At 37.2% G+C, this 24,406-nt stretch overlaps 1 protein-coding gene across 1 annotated transcript in view; it reads left to right on the top strand.

Moving 5' to 3' along the window:
• The window catches only part of PRTG (protogenin), a gene marked incomplete at its 5' end in the record, with an annotated part of 59,403 nt that extends 42,009 nt beyond the window's left edge, over window positions 1–17,394 (top strand). Inside the window, 5 exon segments of the mRNA XM_045082998.1 lie at window positions 3,315–3,497; window positions 4,835–4,955; window positions 6,232–6,400; window positions 8,643–8,747; window positions 9,222–17,394. Of these exon segments, the coding sequence (XP_044938933.1) occupies window positions 3,315–3,497; window positions 4,835–4,955; window positions 6,232–6,400; window positions 8,643–8,747; window positions 9,222–9,629 (986 nt within the window).
• Between the last annotated feature and the right edge of the window lie 7,012 nt (window positions 17,395–24,406).

Raw genomic sequence — 24,406 nt, 5'->3', positions numbered from 1 at the left:
ACCTTCCTTATATGTAGTAAATTAGCACAAACTAGCCAATTATTTTAAAATCTAAAAGGCACTATATACAATCTTGCCCTATATACTGCAGCAATTCCTGAATTCTAGTCCTCATAGCATGAGTTTCCCACAGTTGTAAAGACGCTCCTTCTTAACAACAACAACAAAAAAGTTAGCCTAAATAAATATGCCATTTCCTCCTATTAGAGATGTACATTGGACATTAAAGTTCTTCAGTAAAGGAATTTAACTCAACATTAGCCAAGTAAATCAGAATACCAATAGTAAGGAACATACTCATTAAATGAATGATTGAGTGATTACTGTGTGCCAGGCTTTTTTCTAGGCATTGGCAATACCACAGTGAACAAAACAATGTTCCTTCCCCATTGATGCTTGTATCACCAGTAATATACAAACATGTAGATATTCAGGTTGTGTTATAAGTGATATTAAGAAAGCTGGGGGGTGGGGTGGGGAGAGACAGAGTGATGGAGGTAGTAAGGTTAAGCCCTCTTGGAAGAAATGTCATCTAAATAGAGCCATGTGAATATTGGAGGATGTGCAGAGGCCCTGAAACAAAAGTATGCTTGCACGTTAGAGGAGCAACAAGAAGGCCAGGGAGGCTAGAGTGAGGGGAAGTACAAGCAGTAGGAAATCAGTGGGGAGGAAACCAAGAGCAGAGTTTTTAGACCACAGATTTTATTCTAAGAGAGATGAAAGACACTGGAGACTTTGGATCAGATTTACATTTTAAAAGGATTACTTTATCAACCACCCAAAAACTGATTATAAGTTGGTAAGTGTAGAAGTTGAGAGACCACTGAATATACAGGTGTCCACGTGAGAGTTAGTGGGCATTTGGACAAGGGTGATAACAAGGAAGGTAAAAGAAGCTAGTAGAACACAGTTTGAAAGAATGGCCTACAAGGTTTGCTGCAGATTGATGAGAAGTGTAAGGGGGAAAAAAAGCTGAATTGACGGGGGAAATCAAAGGTTTAGTTTTTAACATGTTAAATTTGAGATATGTCCTAGATATCCAAGTGGAGAGGTTGATTAAGCAGTGGGAGTGTTAAGTTCATGGGAGAGGTATGGAAAGGTATTCTAGTGGTATAACTAAGTGGATGATTTTTAAGACTTTGGAACTGGAAAACAATCACTTCCAGAATGTAGACAGAAATAAGTTCTAAGATCGCATTCTGGAGCACTTCTCCAACCTCAGAATCTTAACCCCGTGCTTTTTTATCCTCAATGAACACTCCTTTGGTGATAGATAGCTCATATTTTAATATAAGTTCAGTTGGCATTTCCTGAGAATTATCTTGTCCAAGCATTATGCCAGCCACCTTAAGCTGTTCAAATGTGAAAAAAATTTCTGTCCTTCAGAAGAGGAAGAAGGGAGAGTCAGAGGTGAAGAGGAAGACTCACTTTCATTGAGTATATATACTTATGTCGGAGACTTGCCAATGGTAGTTTATTTAATCCTTTATAAAAACTATTTGAGGTGGGAATTATTGCCCCCATGAGGAAATTAAAGTTCAGTAATGTGCCCCAAGTCACAAATTACTTTGTTGGTAGCATGCCAGCATTTGATCAGCATTGATCCAACACTGAGGCTATTGTTCTGTCTGGTTTCTGAAACTCCTAAAATAAGCTGAAGATTCAGACACATATGAAAGGCAGGGGGCTGGCATCAACACAGTAAGTGAGATTGAGATAGCATGCTGAGTGAATAGAAGGACAGGCAGATCACTTTAGTATTTGGGAACTGCTTTGAGTGAAATGCTTTTTTTTTTTTCCTCATAGAGGAGCCAAAGTGTTAGTTTCCCTTTTTTTGTGTGAAAGAAGACTGTGGAAGGAAGGGGAGCACTTGCACACATCCACACAGCTCATCTGCTTATAGAACTTAAGAAATTCTTTGAGGCACCTTAGCTGGCTCATCAGTTAGGTTTCTGTCTTTGGCTCAGGTCATGATCTTGGACTTCTGGGATGGAGCCCTGCATCGCCAGCCTCTCTGCTCAGTAGGGAGCCTGCTTCTCCCTCTCACTCCCTCTCAAATAAATAAATAAGATCTTTTCAAAATGAAAAGACTTTCAGTTTCAGGTAGGGACTAGTTTTTGCCAAGCATTTTTAAAAATTAAATGTGAAGTATTCTATGCTAAAATGGAAACTCAGTTTATTTATGTAACTCTTGTGAGGAAATTGAAATGTTCATCCTTCACATCACAATACATCTTTGATTTTAACTCACCTGTCTGAGAACATGGTAACTGTACAAACATTCTTCGTGATTCTAAGTAAGGGTCAGTTTGTTTATTTAACAGCTGTGCATTCAAGTAGCTCACACTCTATTCAGGCCAAGCTGAAACCAGAGAACATGAAAACAAGCCATGTTCAGCCCTCACATAGCTGCTTGGTTGAGTTGCCTTACACCATGTGACCTCCCAGGTGGCCTCTGAATCATGACCTGAGCTTTGAGATTACCCCACATTTCACTGCATAGTGAAATATACGCTAGCAAGTGTAAGAGAATAGTCCAGTCTGACCTGGAAGGGGACTGCTACAAGCTATCGTAAGTTCTTCAAAGCTATTGCAAGGATGCTCTGAGTTGGGGAAAAAGTGAGATGATGTCACCTGAGGGAAGCTAGGCTCTCTGTGAATATCGACTCATGAATGCAGTCCGTGCCAAAATAACTTTGTGGTTGAATTCTGTTACACCTGCGTTCTTAACATTAGAGTTCATTCTTAGGGTGGGAGTCTCTTTTGTAAGAAAAGTACTTCAGGGCTGTGGCAGAACCAAGAGCAGAAAGACCCCTCAAGGAATAGCAGTACGCACATAGGAATCCTTCTTAGCCATCATGCCAACAGAGAAAATGCCTTTGATACCAAATATCATATATAAATTCTGGTGACGGTGACTTTGGAGAGAAGTAGATTCTGGGCAGATTACTGGTGGTAGTTTTAGTAGTTAATCAGAGGTCCAGATCTTCAACACTCTGAGATTCCAATATAACATTGGCCTTTTCCTTTTTATTTATTTTCAAGAAATTTTAGATAATGATGGACCAGCAAGAAATATATTCATACTTCCAAAAATAATTGTGTTGTTTCTAATTTAAGAACAAGATCATTGGCCACACTGATTACCATAAGTAGTTAAAACATTTCTTTTTTTTTTTTTTTTTGCAGCTGCCATGAACATGGTATTCCTTTTATAATCAGAAGAATATTTATTAAATAAAGGGTCATGATGGTGTGTTTGAGAGAATGAATAAAGATAAGTTTTACTTAACTAGTAATTGATCTATTTATAGGGGCAATAACCATGGCTCTGTTAGAAAACCTGGTGGCAGGAAACGTGTACATTGTCAAGATATCTGCATCTAATGAGGTGGGAGAAGGACCCTTTTCAAATTCTGTGGAGCTGGCAGTCCTTCCAAAGGAAACCTCTGAATCTAATCAGAGGCCCAAGCGTTTGGATTCAGCTGATGCCAAAGGTCTGTATGCCGTCCTCATTGCTCTTTCTTAGATCAGTGTTCCTTCCGCTCTCCTGCACTGTACTGCTTCTCTCCCCACGGCAGCGGCATCCCTGCACTTGGTTTCTTGAATTGTCGCTGGCGGTGCTGTCCGGATGCTGTGGGGCTACAGGCCGTTCCTGGCACTTTACAGGGGAAATAGACTTACCTCCGAATCAGCTCCGTTTCAGACCACTGTGTCCCAGTTACTCCTTGTCCCAGACAGACGAGCCACGGGGTCCAAAAACTGACGGCAGGAGGCTTCCAGGGAGGTTCCATGAAATAAACAGCTGTGCTGGTTGTGGTGTTTAAGCAGAGAGCATGGTTTTCATTAAGAGTTGTTACCACAGAAAAACAGCCTTTCCGGAGAGAAAGTTCTCTGTCCAAAGAGCAGTTGGAAGTAGTGTCTTTAAAGAGCCACCCTCACTCCAGGGCAACTGTCCTGGCCCGAAGGAAGCCAGGACCCCCCCTGTGGTACAGATCAAGACCCCTTCCTTTCCTTCTCTTCAGGGGGAGTTCCCTGGGAGCTTTAAATGGAGGAAATGCCAGCTGAACTCAACAGGATTAAGGGCTTATAGCTCCTCAGATGAGAGTCATTCAGTGCCTGTGTGTGTGTGTGTGTGTGTGTGTGTGTGTGTGTGTGTAGGGGGTGTTGAGAGAAGAGAGAAACAGGGAGGGAGAAAGAAAGAGAAAGGCAAGGCAGACAGGTTTAAGCATTGCAGTGAGGTAACGGGGGCAGCTCCCTTATCATGGCAAAGGAGAGCAAGTCATAGTCACTTCTCAAATACCTGCTGCTCAGAGTGTCTAGGGACGAGCAGCATGAGTGTTACCCAAGAGCTTGTTAGATGTACAAAATCATGGGCTCCACCCCAGACATAGTGAATCCGGATCTGTATTTTAACAGACCCTCTAGTGGTCGTGTGCACATTAAAGTTAGAGGAGCACTGCTATGTAAATGCAGAAAACACAGGAAACTCATCTTTAATATGCAGATCTGCTTTTAAGGTAGCAGGACATGAAAGCTGCCCTTTGGTTCAAGGAAACCAAAGCATTAAAAGTTATTAACTGATGTTCATGTTTTGATACAATAATATGGTATTTAGAACTCATATTTGGAATCTTCAATATGGGAATATAACTGATCTTTGAGATCACTGATAAAAAGAGTAATATGTGTCTTTTCTGCTTAGACACAGATACAGTAAAAAATTCTCCCAGGAGAGGTAGAAAAATTATAGAAAAGCAAACAGCTATCTTTGACTTAAATGGGATCGTTTATTTTTGTGATTGATACTGAGTTAATGTGTTTCTGTTTCTAGTTTATTCAGGCTACTACCATCTGGACCAAAAATCAATGACTGGCATTGCTGTAGGCGTTGGCATAGCCTTGACCTGCATCCTCATCTGTGTTCTCATCCTGATATACCGAAGTAAAGCCAGGTGTGTTTCCATTGCTAGCCATGCTGAGGTGGTTAAAAAAACATTTAAATTACAGTAACTATGAGAAGCAAATTGAAATCAAGTGCTTTCTAGAATAACTGGGATTTTCCATTTTAAAATAATGTTACTTGAGTTCTTAATTGCTATAGAGATGTGCTCACTTTTCTATTTGAAAAAATTACTGTGCCAATAAAATGTTCTTAAATGAGGCCCTAGTTTCTTCATTTCCTTTTTATTTTGAGAAGTACAAAGTATATCCTTTGGTTTCTTTTTTAAAATGGCACACTTAGTCGGATGCTTATGCTGATTGAGGAGATTTCTTACTGTCTGGAATATTTTCATATCTAAGCAGTCTTCCGTTGAGAGCTCCTCCCTTATTTCCATAGGACATATGTTTGGGATTCTCCAGACATGGGGTTAAAATAAATGTAATAACTAGGGATTTGTCCTCTGGAAACTCTGTTAAGCGGTCTCCTTTGTAGTTTGACTTCAGCTAAATTCTCAGCATTCAGTAAGTTTGTCTAATTCTGACCTTTTATATTTTGGCTCTTGCTTTCATTTATTTTAAGGTTGTTTACTGTATTTAATACAAGGTCAGAAACACACTATTTTCAGATAATCCTTATCACTAGACTCCCTGCATTAGTATTGACTATCGAGATTTATTCTTTCTGTATGGTACTTGTGTATAAAAACATACTCAGGAAACATACTCTATTAAAGAATTCTAACATCTTTTTATATATTTAACAGCTTAGTTTTGCTGTACAGGTTTCTCACTTGAAGAATATTTTTATAAAATCTTTCTGTACAAATAAAATATTTACGTACATTGTTTTAGTGTTGTTTAAATCTTCCAGAAGTGCTACTGTAAATTTGCCATCATTAACTGGCAAGTGAGTTGTTATGTTAGTGTGACATTCAGGCAGACTTGAGAGAGAACCCGTAAATCTTAAAATTATAATTTCTGTGTAACTGTGAAGTAAATAACAGCAATAATTAATAGTACTTTGTAAATATTAAGGTTTTTAGTAAGTGTAAAAAATAATTTTCTGTAAGCAAATATTGGGGCTAAAAGAAAGACGTGTCCTCAAATCATAAAAGTTTGCGGGAGTGAGTTTGAGGTAAAAATCTAATACTCAGTTTCTAAAGGTATTTGGGAAATAAGCATTGAAGAACTTCACTGTTTGCAAAGTCGTGATTATAGGCCAAATTTGGTACATTTGTCCAGATCTCCTGTAAAATTGGAAGATTTCCTTTGCTTGCAATATTTCAGGAAGTCATCTGCTTCCAAGACAGCACAGAATGGAACTCAGCAGTTATCTCGCACACCAGTACCCTCTCTAGCCGGTGGAAATGAAGCTGGAAAGAACCTGGGGGGAGTTGTAGAACATGAAGAATCCTTAATACCAATGATAATGCCAAACAGCTTCGTTGATGCAAAGGTACTCTGAGCTGAGATACTGATCTGCTGTGTAATCCTTCCCTCCGTTCCCTTCCCATCTCACAGCTTGGTATGTGAGATTTGCTTACTAAAAAATTGTATGTTGAACATATTACATCCATATTCTACTTGAGGGAATACAAAACAGTTTCACCCAGATCCTTCCTTACATAATATATATGGGGAGATAAAGATAGGGATGGATAAAAGATAAAGAAATAAAAGATTAAAGAGATAGAGGGGGAAAAAAATGAAAAAACAACATAAATGCAATTAGATGGGATTATGTAGAGCTAACATGTTTTAGATAAGAACAGAGGGTCATTAGTCTATATTTACTACAATTTGGATTGCCCTGTATTTACTCAGTGGGCAATTTTTTTATTAATCCATTTTCATACTTCATTTGATTTTTTTTAACTGCCATGGACATTAGAACATTCCCGGTATAAACTATGTTTTTAAAAATTAGACTATCTAAATAGATGTTTCAAGATCCTTCCTATTATGGCCTGAGGAAGTTGGATACAAGAAAGATGTGTCATTGGATGATGTTACTTCATGTCCTACTATATGTAATAATAGTACAGAGATAAGCATTAGGGACACCAAATGAAAATTATTTTTGGTCACATTGCAACATTAGATAGTGTGCATTATTATAATAGCTCTTGCAGCCAATGTGGTGTAAACGAGGTATCCACAAACTGTAGCCCATCCCAGGCCAGCCCATAGCCTGTTTTTATATGAGCTAAGAATGTTTCTCACCTTTTTTTTTTTTTTAAAGATTTTATTTATTTATTTGACAGAGATCACAAGTAGGCAGAGAGGCAGGCAGAGAGAGAGAGAGAGAGAGAGGAGGAAGCAGGCTCCCCTTTGAGCAGAGAGCTCGATGCAGGGCTCGATCCCAGGACCCTGGGATCATGACCTGAACTGGAGGCAGAGGCCTTAACCCACTGAGCCACCCAGGGGCCCCCTGTTTCTCACCTTTTTTAAAGGGTACTTTGAAGGACAAAAATAAAAGAGAAAATGAGATATAGGCCATATGAGGCCCGCAAAATCTAAAATATTTACTATCTAGCCCTTTACAGAGGAAGCTTAACAAATCCTGGTCTAAATCCTTCCTCTCCAACCCTTCCCTAAAATTTAGAATAACAGAAATACAACAAAATTTCAGGAAGTTTTGGTACTAAATTTTTTTAAAGAATTTATTTGTCCAAGAGAGCTAGCTCAAGCTGGGGAACAGTAGGCAGAGGGAGAAGAGGCTCTCCCCACTGAGCAAGGAGTATGATGGAAGGCTCAATCCCAGGACTCTGGGATTATGACCTGAGTTGAAGACAGATGCTTAACCGACTGAGCCACCCAGTTGCCCCTGCTATTAAATTTAATATAGTTATATTTAACAAATGCAAGCTACTCAAATCTAGTACAGTGTAATATACTATATATATTATGAGTAAGTAATAATGACTTCATTTCGTTGCTCCTGTTGTCTTTATTGTTTGCAACTTGATTTAGCTTTTATTTTCTGAAACCAGTGTAAGCCATTCCACTTATTTCCAGTTAATCTAGAACACTGGAACCTAAAACTTCCAAATAAGCATAAAAAGTACTAAAGCACATTGGGGTTCTCTTTTTACTACCTTGGAACTACCTTGGGCATGAGAAAGGATTCGGAGAAGCAGCATGGGGAGGACATGAGGAGAAAAGAGAGAGAATCTTAAGTGAAAAGAGGCCTTTTTGGAGTGGGGATCTGTATAAAGCAGATAAATCAGGTCTCTCTGTGTCCTTGGCTTAGCCCAAGAGCTGATCTTCCATTTATTGCCATTTTGTTGAGCACATGCAGGACCACGGTTTTTTCTTCCCAACCGCTTCCCAAAACTTCCCGTTTTTCAGATATGTGGAAAGACTGAAAGAGTGATGTAATGAATGCACAAATAATTGTCAATGCCTTGTCATACATATTCCTATGTATTTTTGTTTGCTGTAACATTTGGAAATAGTTTTTGGAATTATTACACTTCATCCCAAATACTTCAGCATATATATCTCTGAAGATTAAATCTATTACATCTTTTTGATCACTGACAAACACCCTGAATTTGTGGGGGTACTGCTTGTGTAAAAGAAGAAATAGTGATGTGTCCCTGACGGTTTTTTATTTTAACATTTAAAAATTTTGTATACTACGTATAATAAACTGAAATCTGTAGTATTTCTATTTTCTCCTTTTATTTCTCCAGGGAGGAACTGACCTGATAATTAATAGCTATGGTCCTATAATTAAAAACAACTCTAAGAAAAAATGGCTATTTTTCCAAGATTCCAAGAAGATAAAAGTTGACCAGGTAACCCAACTTAATGAGAAAAATTTTTGGCAGCTCATGGTATCATGAAATGATAATTAAAAAGTGTAAATGAAGGCCTTAATTTTCATGTTCTGTCTGGATATGATTTTATTAATTTGGGGCATAACTCTGTGGAAAGCCATGATGCGTGATCACTGAAGTGGTAGTTGGAAAGTAATCAGAGCTGTGGTTTTCAGCAGGGAATGGGTGGCAGTGGAGGAAGGAATATGGCAGGAGTAAGCTTCAAAAAATCACTGAAGAAGCCTTTGGACACTTCACTTGCCCCAGTAATTCTGATGGGTTACCACTCAGGGAGGGAACTACTGACCTAGATCATCTCTTCCTGATGATGACCTTTCACCCATGTCCTTGAACAGATGACTATCTCAGAATCTATAGGGTATGTAAAACCATATCTATTATTTTTCCCAGAGCACCCTGCCATCACTAACAGTGGTTTATGTTTTTGCCTAGCCTCAAAGAAGATTTACTCAAGCAGTGTGCTTTTACCAGCCAGGCACCACTGTGTTGATCAGTGATGAAGACTCCCCCAGCTCCCCAGGTCAGACCACCAGCTTCCCAAGGCCCTTTGGTGGTGTTGCCGCTGATACGGAGCACTCCGCAAACAGCGAAGGCAGCCACGAGACTGGGGATTCTGGAAGGTTCTCCCATGAGTCCAATGATGAGATCCACCTGTCCTCAGTTATCAGCACCACGCCCCTGACCTCCAGTTCCTTCACCGGCAGTGATTTAGGTGGGGATGGCTCTGTGAAGAAGTGTGAAGACCCAGCCATGCCCCCGGATGCTGAGCAGACGACTTCTTCGGGTCTGCAGCCGCCGTCTGCCATGCTGCGCTTTGACAAAAATGATTTTCCAATCTAGACAGCCATGTTCAGGTATTCTCACCTCTAAGTCTGTTCGAAGGACAAGGAACAGGGAGCCAAAGCCTTTTGTGAAAATCTTGATGTCTTATTGGGTATTTCAGCTTTTTTTTTTTTTTTAATGTGTTTTCATTTTTTATGTTTAAACAATGTATTTTGAATGTTTTGTTGTCAGCAATGTGAAAAGACAGTCTAGATACTTGACTGGATTATAAAATATGTCACTGGAGCAAAGGGAAGACTTTTGAAAACCCCTTTGCTGACTATCTACCTCAGTTTGCCAGATGGCAAACTCCGAAGACAACTTTGTTACCTCGTGTGTTGTGATAGTTGATCTCCGCTCATAACCAATGATACTTCCTAGTAGCATTTTGTTTTCATTGCTGTATGTGTAGTGTGTGTGATCAAAGGAGTCATATAGGTATATGAGTAAGAATGTTTATCTGAAGCTCTGATTTTTTTTTAAAGAAAACTATGACATCTGCATGGTTTGGAGAATGTCATACCTCTGCTATGAGGACTGTCGAACCACTGAGAAGAGAAAAAGTGGGACTGCTGATTTTAACGAATGACCAAAACAAAGAGTGTCTCTTTTGAGAACAGAACTCTTCAGTAGCATATAGGGAATACTCTGGCTTCAAGGGCCTTTCTGTTTTGGGCATTAGAGTCTAGAGTGCTTTACCTGCTGTACCCCAAACCTCAGCTGCCTAGAGCCGTGCCTTTTCTACCTTCCCCTTTGCCTGATGGTCGGCCAAAGCCTGCACTGTCTAGTTTGCAAAGCATCCTCACCATTTCCAATGTTAGTTGCAAAACTCCATTTTTAAAGAGAATTGGTTAGAGTTTTGTTTTTTAATCCCACCTTGACTTTAAAAAAAAAAGGGTAAAGAAATTTCATTAAATATTAAGAATAAAGATAAAAGATAAATGCAAGTAGACCATAAAATAAATTAGAGGATATCATGGTAACAGTGCCTTCCATTATGTATTATGAAATTCTTTGCCTTATACCTTTTTAATATTCATGAAATTGTTCAGGACAGGAGTACAGAAAGTTGCCTTAAGAGTTTCTTGGATTTTATCAATAACTATTTTGATGGTATAGTATCTTATCAAAGCGCTTTAGTTTGTTTTCACGCAGGTTTGGTTTAGGGATAAGTGTTCAGAGCTCTACCACCTCGTTTGTATTTTCTTGAATTCTTAAGAGAATTTGGTACTCTATAATCTTCTTTTCGTGTCAATGCTGTGAATGAGGAATGCTAACTCCAGGAGTGAGTTAATCCTCTTGCTGGTTTGAAATCAGCAAACTGTTTACTCAGCCACATAGAATAGACCTTCTTTCAGTCATGAGACAGTTACCTACTAGGTAACCAGCAGTGAAAAAGGAAAAAGAATTAAACACATGGCGTAGAGAGGGGCCCCATGTTTTTTGGTATTTCTTCACATTATTTGGAAATGACTTCTGAGCTTTATTTTAAAAGGAATCTTCATGGGTTTCCCCTTGAAACCTTTGGTTTATGGGGTGTGGTGGGGTGGGGTGATGGTGAGGAAGTGATGTAAATGGCATTCTAAAATCAAAAGAATGTTCCTGGGTATTAGTCCCACCTCTGCCATTGCCTATCCCTGTGTCTGATGATGCCTCTCTTATTGTTTCTTAATCTGTGGTTTTGTGCCAAACTGGATGTGTTCAGAAGCAGACCAACATTAAGTGCCAGCAACCACTTGTGAACTAAATTCAAAGTCCCCCTTTAGTTATCTAAGTATGGGCTTCATGGCAAAACAAAAAAAGCAGAGCTTTAGGTGAACAATCTGAGGCAAGGAAAAATGCTGCTCCTGCCTTTATAGCTCCTGTTTTATACTACCTCCTTTTAAAGTTATTCTAGTGTTATTTTTTTTCCTGTACTCAGGGAACATTTTGTTACTTTTAAGCTGCCTCATGCGAGCATGGGCAAACTGACAGGGTATGGTGTCTTTTGGTTCGTAAGTAGTTTTGTGGGGCCAACTTTTATCAGCATACAAAATTAAGGAATACAAGGAGTTTGTTTTATTTTTTAAACTTTCATTAAAAGGCAGATAAAATCTAAAGTTGAAACATCATCCATCATGGTTATGGAAGATGTGTCCAGGACTGCATGAATTTGAATCATTTTTAAAAGCCTAAAAAGATGATCTGAAAGTCCTTGAGGAAAGTATTTTGTTTGTTTTTCTTTTTCTTTTTTTCTTTCTTTCTTTTTTTTTTTTTTTTTTTGATGAATAGGCCCATAGTTATTATAGATCTTTAGGCTATAACTGTTTGCTAATTATTTACCAGTACATTTTTACTCTTTCACCTTTTCATTTTGTTCTTATACAGATTTTTTCCATAATAATCCTGTTACCAAAGAAATTTCAGCAGAAAGTAAAAATTTGACTCTAATTTCCCCTCAAAATTGAATTAACTAGAAACATCTATAGGTCTGAAGCTTATATAAGTAGTTACTAACCCAAAATAATAGGGTTTATATTGATTGTTATAGTTAAATAGACTAGTAATTTCAACTACCTTATTGTTACCAGAGCATTTAAAATGATTTCTTTACCAGCAGATAGTTCCAAAGAATTTCAAGTGTAATTTTTTTTTCTTCAGCAAGTAAATCCTCATATACAGTATTAGAATAAAGTACTTTTAAATTGTTGAAACTACTTGTTGGAGAGAAAAAAAATATTTTCACCAAAGATATGTATTTTGGTCTCATTAAATAAGATGTTTAGTATACACCAAAGACTTCTTTTTACTTGGCCAAAGCTAGCTTCTTTGAAGTCTTAAGTATGAAACTGTAACTAAAATGTGAAGTTTCTCATTCATCTCTCATAGTGGTGTTACTTCATGGCATTTCATTCCAACGGGGTTAATACGCAAATGGTAATTATTTTCTTTTCCAAAGACTTATTTGCTGTAAGTACTGATACACGCATGCCATTTTTATGCCAAATATTATGAGATACTGCTCATCAGTATTTTCATACCAAAGACCATTAAAATATATAGATTAGCCTGTAAGGAGGTAAAGATGAGCAGATTTGAAATAAATTTATTTAGAGGCTGATAGGACTCTAGCTTTAGTAGTAAAAGATATCAAAGGGCTAAGTTTACATAATTAAAAGCAATACAATTTATGTTGGTATTTATCAGTGTTTTATTCAAGTACTTTTTATCAGCAAATTATAAAAAAACCAAAGATATTTAAGATTACCTCCACATATAGACAGATTTAGTTGTACATTAAACTGTTGTTTCTTGTTTTTATGTCAATCAAATTGTCTCTCCAGAACCCAGTCTGTATCCAAATAGCATACATAGGGACTTTCCATCAAGTCTGCTGATTCAGCCACAGGATGTTTTTGCCAAATGATGTGATTACTTTCCTAAGCACCTTGAGTGTGAGATGTCAACAGAAATCTCAGCAAGTTTTTCCATTCCAGAGCATATGGTAACCTCTGAATTAGCCTGTGCCGTCTTCCTTCTGCTTAAAGCATTACCTGTTTAACTCAGAAGGTTGAGGCAGTCCCAAAATAATAGGGACGTTCTCATCTCCTGGGAGCAGTGACATACAGTGGGCAAACAAATCGTATCACTGTTTAAGTAGACTGTCCTTCAATGGCTGTGCCCTTTAAAGTTGTCCATAAGTTGAAATATTTTAACAGCATCAAGGACCCTAGTGTTTCAAACTTGAGGGGGAACCTTGGGTAAAACCATAATCTTTTTTTTATGAAATCTGGGGTTTTATATTTTGATTAGCCTAAAAGTAAAGACACAGCTTTATCCACTAAATAAGTAGCTTTTAAAAGATTGGGAAATTCGATCCTTGGTCCTCGGTGAAATGCCTTTTATTTGGCTTTGTTTCAAACAAGAGCACTGCCAACATTGATAACAGTGACAGTGATTTGCATTAGTTTGTCTTGACTTTGATAAGGACTTCTCCCGGAAACTTGCTGGTGTTGACTACTCAGGATCGATGGTTAAGGTCCATATGGAGACACCTTTGAAGAGTGTCCGAAAAATGGAATTGAAAGTATCTTTTTTTTTTTTTAATGTAAGAATATCCAGATGTGGCTCCATTTCAGTGGTAGCTGTAGTGATTCACATGTATGTTTCCATTTCGTTGAATGTAAATTTTTAATACTGAGTGTTAAAAAAAAAAAAGTTTCAACTGTATGGAAAGAGTCATGATCATTCTAAGACTAAACCTGTATTTTGTAAACTGTGTTCCTGACAATTTGCCACATGGCTCTCTGGTAAAATTGCTTTGGTTTAATAGAATAATTTTTGTGGGCTGTGAGCAAAGAGTAGAGGGTTCCGGAGATTTCCATATACAACCAGTTGCCAACTTGTTGAACTGTTACTGATGTTTAGAAGAACATATACATAGAATTCTGTGTTAAGTTGATTTATGCTCAGGATACCAGATCACAGGCTAATGCAATGTGTATGTTTGCAGGCTTTAATCTTGTCAGGCTGTTTCCCATTTTAAGGCTTTGAAGTTGTTTAGGATTATGACAGTCTTGCATTTTTATCAGACAGATGCTGTATTTTCTTAATGCTGCTGTAACAATTTACCACAAACTTGATGGCCTTAAAACAACACAGATTTATTACCTTCCACTCTGTAGGTCACAGGTCTGACACAGGTCTCACTGGGATAAAATCAACATCCGTTTTTTTGTTTTGTTTTGTTTCCTGGCTTTTAGAGGCTGTGGACTCCACCTTCAAAGCCAGCAGTGTAGCATCACTCTGACCCTGCTTCCATTTTTATATCTCTTTTTCTGACCCTAACCAGAAAAGGTTCTCCAATTTTAAGAACTCTTGTGATTACATTGGGTCTACTTGGATAATCCAGGATAATCTCCCCATTTTAGAATCCTAAACTTAATCACATCTGCGAAGTCCTTTTGCCCCGTGTGGTAACATATTTAGAGTCCAAGGATTCAGGCATGCACTTATGTGGGTGGCCACTATTTTGCCTCCTGTAGACACATTATTACTGTAGAATTCTGATTTCTACAAAATGTCGGCTGCATTACAGAGATTGGCAGTCTGAAGTCATGTGCCCTTTAGAGATCTTCAAAATTTCAAAGCTGTGAATACCTTGGTTTATAGCTTATCAAGTGTACACATTAAACTCCCTCTCTAGATTGCTTGCAAAAATAATTCAGCTTTAAACTTTTTTGAATATGTGCTTCATAAATTAATGTCTGAGATCTATGCATTTCACAGAAAGTTTCCTGAAATTTATGGAAACTCATCAGAAATTTTTGATAACTGTTCTTACTATAGCTGAAATTTCTGCTTTTCTCTTAAGTAATTTTGTTGCCGGCGGAGGATTGAGGCAAAAAAGACCTCAGACATGGGACTCAGTAGATGAACAAGATCATGCTCATGCTCATTCTTCATCTTCTAAAAGCATATTTGCAACATGCCCCCTTTCTACTTTTAAGTCAGGTTTATTTCTTAAGCTTCACCACCTGTTTTCTTTTCAGTTTGGTAATCCCTCGATTTCCCATCAACCTCAGCAGGAGCCTCCACTCACCTCTCCAGCTTGTGTGCATCTGAGGCAGTGGTGTTTTTCTTGTCATGCTCTGTCTTTGATTTCAGTTGTGCCTTTCCCTGGAGAGCTTTACATTCCACAGCTCTAGTTGGTTCTAATTCCTGGATTGTTCAAGTCAAGCCTTCTTCTGTTTTTGAAAGATAGTTTCTAATTCTAACCCTAATTTTCAGTATGTCTTAACTAAGGAGATACAGCTATCTCCATTATAGGGTAAAGACATGATGATATTCTGAGTAGGGATAACGTGCTGGTCATTTTCCAGCTGCTTTTGATCCCAGTCTCTAGGAAGAGATAATGTGATTTACTGAGCAGATGTGCTATGCCAAATATGTGCTTCATTCCTGCAAACTACTACATTCTGTGAGGCAAATATTCCCCCCATTTTAGAGATCAGGAAACTAAGGTTTAAAATGTCTAAGTTGCCAAAGATCACAGCTGGTTAAGTTGCTTACCCAAGTTACAAACCCGAGTTGGTCTACTTCCAAAGCTGATAGGATTTCTACTAGGATGTATTTTCTCAGCTACGAAATTATATTTAATTACTCAGGCTCGTGGTGCCTTCTGCTGTACCAACACAACCTGTCCACATAGTAATAGCCAATCAACAGAAATCTTAGTTGTGTCCTTTATTCACAGGAGGAATTTAGGAGGCTGAGCCATAACTTACCTCTTGTCATCTCCTAACCTCTCTCTTTTCTCTGTTAAAACCTTCAATTTCTCTTAACCAATATTGCCTGAAAACTGATGTTTGTGCCTAAGGTTGCATTAGAAATAAGGTAATTATGGTTTCTGGAGTCCTTATCTTTTTAAGCATTTGCCTAATAGATTAGGTGTTCAGAATTCGGTTTCATCTTGTGTGATTTTTCTATAATCCCCACATCCAAGTAGGAATTTACTCACTGGAAAAAACCAGGCATATAACCTGTCATCCTTCCTGCTAGATCTGGAGTCGATAGTTTTTATATGAGTTACAGTGTAACTAATTCTTCACACTAGTTGAGGAGAGAGCAAAGCTGAGGGAGAGTCCTATAATAGAATAAGTGTAAGTTTAGTTATTGGACCACCTAAATTCTAATCATTTACCATTTTGAGAATTGCTTGGTAGGAAAGTTCTCAACCTATTTCTGTTCCATCTCTAATCATCAAATGAGGGGATGTGCAGAATGAAGCAATAGTACTGTGAAGACTTAAAAAGGAAATTCAAGTGTAAATTATTATAATCTGAAAGTCATTTCTATAAGGTTGTGAAATAGTCTTAACGGATTTTTTTTCTTTATAGGTCAGCCTTTTCAATTACATTTTGCCTGTGCTAAAATGAAACATGTTTGCATTTCCTGTATATGCACCAAAAACTAATAGAAGACAGTGGTTGTTAAAAGATAAAGACTAGTATTTAAACACCCATCTTGGGGCGCCTGGGTGGCTCAGTGGGTTGGGGCCTCTGCCTTCAGCTCAGGTCATGATCCCCGGGTCCTGGGATCGAGCCCTGCATTGGGCTCTCTGCTCCAGAGCCTGCTTTCTCCTCTCTCTCTGCCTGCCTCTCTGCTTGCTTGTGATCTCTGTCAAATGAATAAATAAAACCTTTAAAAACAAACAAACAAACAAAAACCAAAAAAACCCCACCCATCTGTAATGTAGGAAAGTCTACAAAAGGAAATGGGAATTTACGTCAATTTAAATCTTTCATTTTTTTTTTAAAGAGGATACTCTTCTACATTTTATTATGGTGCTATTTACATGACTGTATACAATTACCAAACTTTATCAAAACTTACCCTTTAAACTGATACATTTTTTAATTTAAGCTATATATCAAGAAAGCAAAAAAAAGTATTAAATATTATTCTTCATGATTTTTCATAGTAAAAAAAGTTCACCATAGAGATTATCAAGTTTTATTTAAATGCGCCCCAAACCCTCACAGCTACTAAACTTAAAGATCTTTTAAGACTTGCCAGAAATGAAATTTCTTATGAAAAGCATTCTATAAATAGCTAACTAGGATAACTTGGATAGACTTTCTAATTATGCAACATCTTGCTTTTTTAAATATCAGTTTAATATGACTCTTAAAAATCTGTATTTACATTTTATATTTATATTTCTGTCTAATGTCCACTTTTCCTTTTGGTTTATAAAGTCCATGAGAACAAGACTCATGAATTTATAATTTTAACTTTAGATGCCTAACATCTTTCCTGGAATCTTGGTTTTTCAAACAGTAGTCAAAACTCAAATCTAAAGCAAGGACCTCTCCTTCCTTCTAGTTTGCATTTATTGTGGAGACTTTTTTGGTTGAAAGTTAGACAATAGACCAGGGAATTGCTTCAAGACTGCTACACTGAAGGTAGAATACTATGAGATAAGATGTCAATAAGGATACTGCAGCTTCCAATATTAACTATAGAGCAGTCACCATAGAAACAAATCTGGTGTTGATGGGGGGAATGTCATCTGAGAACCTTAGTTCCTGTCCATTGTGCTGGCCCACGGAGTCTCTCCAGAAAGGCTGGTTCAGGCTTCCCCACAGCACAGTGACTGGGTTCCATCTCCAGACATCCTTGACAAAGACACGAAGTTTACTTGTGGAGTAGGTGTCAAAAAAGTTGTCACTGTGTTATTGTGAATTGTCCTTCAGCACCAAAGAGCAGGTAAGGCACAGTTTGATGGCAGCTATCCATGGGATTCTCTTTCCCAGGGTCCTCACCCTCAGTGACTCCCCGGGATGGCTCTGCCCTCCCGGTGGCGTTTTGAGGGGATGCAGTGCCCAGAGCGGGGTTGGGATGGGAGGATGGGGATAGTAAGCGCAGGGCCCTCCCTTCATCTGCTTGGGACCCACGGATAGGTGACTCACCCTGGTCCGGTGCCCAGAGGGCTCTGAGAGGGGAGCAGCTGTGGACTGGGGGCAGGGAGCGTGTGGAAGCCTCATGTATTGGCCTTGGTGAGAACCCCGTCCCGCCTGGCTGCCTTACAGCCACTTCTCTACTCCCTAGATGTTCCCCCCACTTTGATTTATATATATATATATATGGCTTCTGAAGATTTAAAGAGAGTCAAATAGCCTGGGAGGGGTAGATGGGTGAAGAGAAAAGTGCCTCTTTAGGCTTCTTCCCTACTTAATCTACACATCCACTTTTTCAAGGTTATGGAACGTCTTTAACATTTCTCTAAACTATTTGGAATGAATTTTATATAGGGCTACACCTACTGGCATCAAATTCTAGTTTACCGGATTCTACCTTTAAAGCTTCCTGTGAAGTGTTCATGATTATCATGAATCTGAACATCTCTGCTGATTTACTCAAGTTTATATCTTGTAAGTAAGTAGTTCATGGTATGTAGACACTGTCCTTTCAAACCATCTTTAAGAATTTATGTTACAGAAGTATATTTTTCTACAGAACTATCTTTAAAAGTAACAAAAATATTTTAAATTTTGACCTAAAACCTTCTTCTTCCTGTTACCACATACTCTATATTAATTCTGTTTGCAAATGAAATGATTATTAATGATTTAGTGACTTGAGCCTGTTATAAGAATTTGCAAAGCCTGGTATACACACACATTGCCTTAGCCTATCGGTAGAATAGAGGACATATTACCTAAGTTTGTCTGTTTGTTGCTGTTGTTGGACAAAATTTTATGTCTATGTATGCGCAGTTTTTTTTTTCTATTTTCTTCAAAGATGTGAATTAAATGAAAGTGTGGGAGCCAGCTATATATTTCATATTATGGATGTTCTGGATCCTTTCACTCTGTATACCATTTTCTTGTAAGGGCAACATTTGCAGACTAGCTAATGGACTCTAGAGCTGAGCTATTTTAATTTTATACTTGACTCAGGGGATCAGCTCTGTGAACTCCATTGCATGAAGAAAGCAAATGTTTGCCTTGATTTTGAATGTACCTTTTTAATGTCTTCTTAAAACATATTTTGTTTAATAATGTGGGTTTGTTTTCTTTTTCTAGCATAGTAAATATTGCCTAGTATTTCCCCCCCCTCCCCAGGGTAGTTTACATACTATCCTACAGGTCATGCCAAAAATAAGTAAAAGTTTAAATGCCAAAATGTTTATGAAACTGCTGTCTAAATACTGATTGATTGCACAGTTTAAATAAAAGTTTTCCTTAGTTAAAAAAGAAAAAAAAAACTTTTTTTTTCCCTTTTGTTTTCTTTCACTTTATAGAATGATGACTTTCATATCCTATATGGGATGATTATAGAGTCCGCTCCAAGCAACAGGAATAGAGCCTATTTTAGGGATCTAGGAATTGTTTTCATCTGTCATTTTACTGCATAGCAGCAGGGAAATAACAATTTCCCCTTTCCAGTAGATGACTGATCACCTCAGGAACTAAAGAGTAAGTAGCCTAAAAGCTAAGGGCTCAGCCAGTTAGACGCAGTTCTAATTCAGGTTAAAATTTTTTGTTTTTTTAAAGTAAAATATCTGTACAGCAAAAGACATTATAAACAAAAGGCAAGTAAGACATAGAAGAAAATATTAATATACAAAAAGTCCCTATAAGTCAATAAGGAAAAGTCCAAAGGAAACGAAAATTTGTCAGTGGATTAGAAATCCACAGAGAAAGAACTAAATTCTAATAAACATATAGAAAAAGATGTTCTATCTTGCTAGCAATCAGGAAAATGCAAATGAAAATGACACAATACCATGTTTGCCCATCAGACTGAGAAAAACTAAAATGATTTATAACAACCATTGCTGGCAAGGATGTGGGGAAATAAGTGCTCATAAACCATTGGAGGGGTGGGGGAATTGGCTAAATTTTAGAAGAGTAGTTTTGCAGTATTACATAATACTTTCAAACCACATACCCTACAACCTAGTAATCCCATTTCTAGGAACTACTACAGGAATGATAGCACAGGCACTCATAAATATTCAAGGATTCTTATAACAACATTGCTGATAAGAGTAAAAAAGAAATTGACCTAAATGTTTATAAATAATGGAATGTTCAAGTAAAGTAGAGCATATCCATAGTATGAAATACTCTGCAGGCGTTCAACGGGAGGCACATCTATATCTAACAAGATAAAAGATATCAAGGCATACAATGCTATTTCAGAAAGAGCCCATTTTTATAAATGTTTGTAGGTATATGCCCCCCAAAACTGGAGGAAAATATGCAGATGTTACAGTGATCACCTACTAGTAGGAGCATGAAGTAGATTTCATGATCTCTGTTACTTACAAATGTGTAGCTGGATTTTCTTTTGTAATTAGAAGAAAAACCAGTGAAGACAGGGTGCTCGGTAGTGGCTCAGTCGGTTAAGTGTCTTCCTTCTTCACAGGTCATGATGTCGGGGTCCTGGAATTGAACCCCACATTGGGCTCCTTGCACCATGGGGAGTCTGCTTCTCCTCCTCCCTCTGCTTGTCCCCTATGCTTGTTCTCTCTCTCTCTCTCATGCTCTCTCTCTCTAATAAATAAAATCTTTAAAAAAAAGAAATAATGAAGAGTTAGTGTTTTTTTAAAAATTATTTTTGTTTTTTAATATTCTTATTTTAAAAGGTTAACAAATACTGAAAATGCTCCCACTAGAAAATCTAGAAATGATAGACAAAATATGACCTAAACAAGCTTTTTTAAGATAGTTGAATTCTTATGTTTTAAAAAAAATTCCTGATTTGGGAAATGAAAGGGAAACTGAAAAATAGAGCAGTAATTTCTTGAAATGATATTGTGTTGACTGTGGAGAACATAAAGAATTAAAGCATAAGAGAACAAGAAACTATTTTTAATAAATATATTAGAAAAATGAACAGAATTTCTAGAAATAAAAAGGTAGAGTCATTGAATTTTTGAAAATTGTTAAATAGCCTTACAAAATAGACTGAAAGAATATTCTAAAATTGAAAGATAGATGTAAGGAAATTATGCAGGATGCAGCACAGAGAAATAGAAAATACAAAACGAGATAAACAGAGAAGACCTGACATACTTCTGACAGCCACTCTAAAATGAAAGACTAAAGAGAATGAAGGATAAGTAATATTCAAAGACAAAATGACTAATTTATGAAATCATCAGACTTGGGAATTACAACTCTTGTTCTAGAAATATAAAAATAAGTCCACACCAAGATGTTTGAATAAAACTGCAGAACATTGAAGACAAATTGAAGAACTTAAAGGCAGGAGGTGGGGGAAAAAGAGATGACGCAGATTCCAGTGGGAGGATTTCTCAGTGACAATAAAAGAAGCAAGAAGATTGTATAGTATCTTCAAAACATCACAAAGAAAAATAACTAAAATGTGGAATTCTATACCCAGATAAATTATCATTTGAATGTTAAAGTTAAGTAGACATAATTCTAGATTAAGATTGAGAGAATTTACCACTCATACATGCTTGCTGAGTGAATAAAGGATATACTTTAAAAAATACAATCCGCAGGGAAGATATGAGAAGAAAGAGGCAATGATGAACTGGAAATATAAATCAAAAAGGCAATGAGATATGACCCCATATCCTGTAGGATAGCTATAACCAAAAAGATAATAACAAGTGTTGGCAAGGATATAGAGAAATTAGAATCCATATATATTGCTGGTGGGTATGTAAAATGATGCAGTCACCATGGAATAGTTTAACAGTTAAATGCAGAGTTGTCTTTTGACCTAGAAATCTCACACCTAGTTATATAGCCAGAGAAATGGAAACATAGGTTCACACAAAAGTTTGTACAGACGTTCATAACTGCATTATTTGTAACAGCCAAAAAGTTGTTTCCACTTGTCTACCAAGTGATGAATGGTTAAATGGATTATGGTATATCAATTCAATGGAATGTTACTCAGCAATAAAAAGGAATGAAGTACTGATAAATGCTATATCAAGGATGAATTTTGAAAACATTCTAAGTAAAAGAAGCCGGTAAAAACACTCCACATGTTGTATGATTCCATTTGTTTGGAATGTTCAGAAGAGGCAAATCTATAGACACAAAAATAGATTAGTGGTTACATAGGACTAGAAGGTGGCAGGAAATGGGACATGACTGATGGTGGGTATAAGGTTTCTTGTTGGGATGACAAAAATGTTTTAAAATTGATTGTGATAGTGTTTGTACCATTCTATGAATATACTAAACCATTGAATTGTACCCTTCAAATGGGTATATTATATGGTATATAAATTATATCTCAATAAAGCTGTTTTTATCAAAAAAAGTTGAGCAAAGACATAGAGAAATGTGGATAAATCTAAATCAGCATTGACTACATAAGACAAAAATAAAAAGACCTTGTAGAATACAAGAAAGAGACCAACTTAAACATGGGTAAAATAGTTGAGTTGACATTTCTCCAAGGTAGACAAATGGCCAATGAGTACATGAAAAGATGCTCAACATCTTTAGTCACTGGGGGAAATTCAAATAACCACAATAAGAAACCTCCACATACATAAAAATTTAATTTTTTTTAAAGGAAAATAAATGTGGAGAAATTTGGAACCCTCATACATTGCTAATCAGAACATAAAATGGTGCAGTCACTTGGGAAAGTGGCTCAGCTTCCTCAAAAAAGCAAACATAGAAATTACCATATTGCAGTACTGCACCTAGCAGTTTCACCACTAGGTCTATACCCAAAAGAATGAAAACAGGGACTGAGACAGACACTCGTTCACCAATTTTTATCAAAAGCATTGTTCAGTAACCAAAAGTTGGAAACAACCTGTGTCCATCCACAGATAAATAGATAAACACGATGTGGTGTATCTACACATACCTATACAATGAATGTTACTCCATCGTAAAAAAGGAATGAAGTTCTGATACATGCTACAACATTGACAAACCTTGAAAACTACCACTCCTATTCAACAATGTGCTAGAGGAGCTAGACATCATCACATAGGATGGTAGGTAGGATTGCAAAGGAAGAAAGAAGCTTTCATTATGTGCATATGATGTGATCACCCACATAGGAAATCCAAGAAAAATCTGTAGACAAACTACTAGTCTAAAGAGAGGAGTCAAGTAAGACTGATGGGTTGTAAGACCAAAATACAAAGTGCAATCGAGTTTCTCAATACCAACAACAAACCCCAAGAAGGAAATTAAAACAAGTTACTGAAGGACATACAAATTAACTCAACCTTTTAAGGGGCACTTTGGCGAGAAAATAAAGTGCACAAATGAGATTTATGTCTAAGAATGTTTAGCACAGTTTATAATAGGAAAAAGAGAAAAATCCTGTCTCATCAGGATGGGTTAAAAATTAAAATAGAGAACACCCATATAAACGACTCTTATGATGCCATGACAGAATATAAGGCAGCTCTTTTCTCATTGATGGGGAGATAAACATCTGGAATATAATCGAGTTAACAGGTATGTATAATTCGATTCTATCTTTGTAACAAAATAGTGACTAAATCTTTGTAAGAAAAGATTCCTTGTAAGAACATAATCTTTGTAAGAAAATAGAGACTAAATACAATAGTAATAGCAAGCATTTATATAGTACTCACTGTGTATCAGGCACATTATACACATTAACTCATTTAATCCTCACACCAACCTCAGGAAATATGTATTCTTTTTACTTTTCAGGACTTTTTTTATGTGTGTATTTTTGTTCTTATTTGTCAGAGAAAGAGAGCGAGCACAAGCAGGAGGAGAGGCGGAGAGGGAGAACCAGGCTCCATTGTCGAGCGAGGAGCCCGATGCAGGACCTGGTGTCAGGACCCTGGGGTCATGACCTGAGCCGAAGATAGACACTTAACAGACTGAAACACCCAGGCGTCCCTGAAGTTCGTATTCTTATTGTCCCTATTTTGCACACGAGGACAGTGATGCACAGAGAGCCCAAGTACTTACCCAAGATTATACAGCTAATATACATTGAGGCAGGATTTGAAGTCAGGCAGCCTGGATCCAAGAAAATGAATGCTCAACCATACTGACTCAGTGTCACTATATGTACTGACTACATCGTTTACACAAACATTCGTGCTGAGATCAATACATACATAAAGGAAAACTGATAATTAGAAAATTCTAACTTTGTGTACAATTTGTGTTCAATCCTTCTGTCTTAAAACTTCTTCACCTCCAAGTCCCTCCAACTCAACTTTACAAGAGATATCTACTAATTTCTGTGTAAGGCGTTAACTAATTATAAGGCCATAATATACATTTTAATAGATAGCTCTTCAAAAG

Source organism: Mustela putorius, unplaced genomic scaffold, assembly GCF_011764305.1.
Source record: "Mustela putorius furo isolate JIRA1106 unplaced genomic scaffold, ASM1176430v1.1 tig00000660_pilon_pilon_pilon, whole genome shotgun sequence".
In the NCBI taxonomy this organism is placed as follows: domain Eukaryota; kingdom Metazoa; phylum Chordata; class Mammalia; order Carnivora; family Mustelidae; genus Mustela; species Mustela putorius.
The sequence above is the reverse complement of the archived record's forward strand: the minus strand, read 5'-3'. Positions and strand labels throughout refer to the sequence as shown.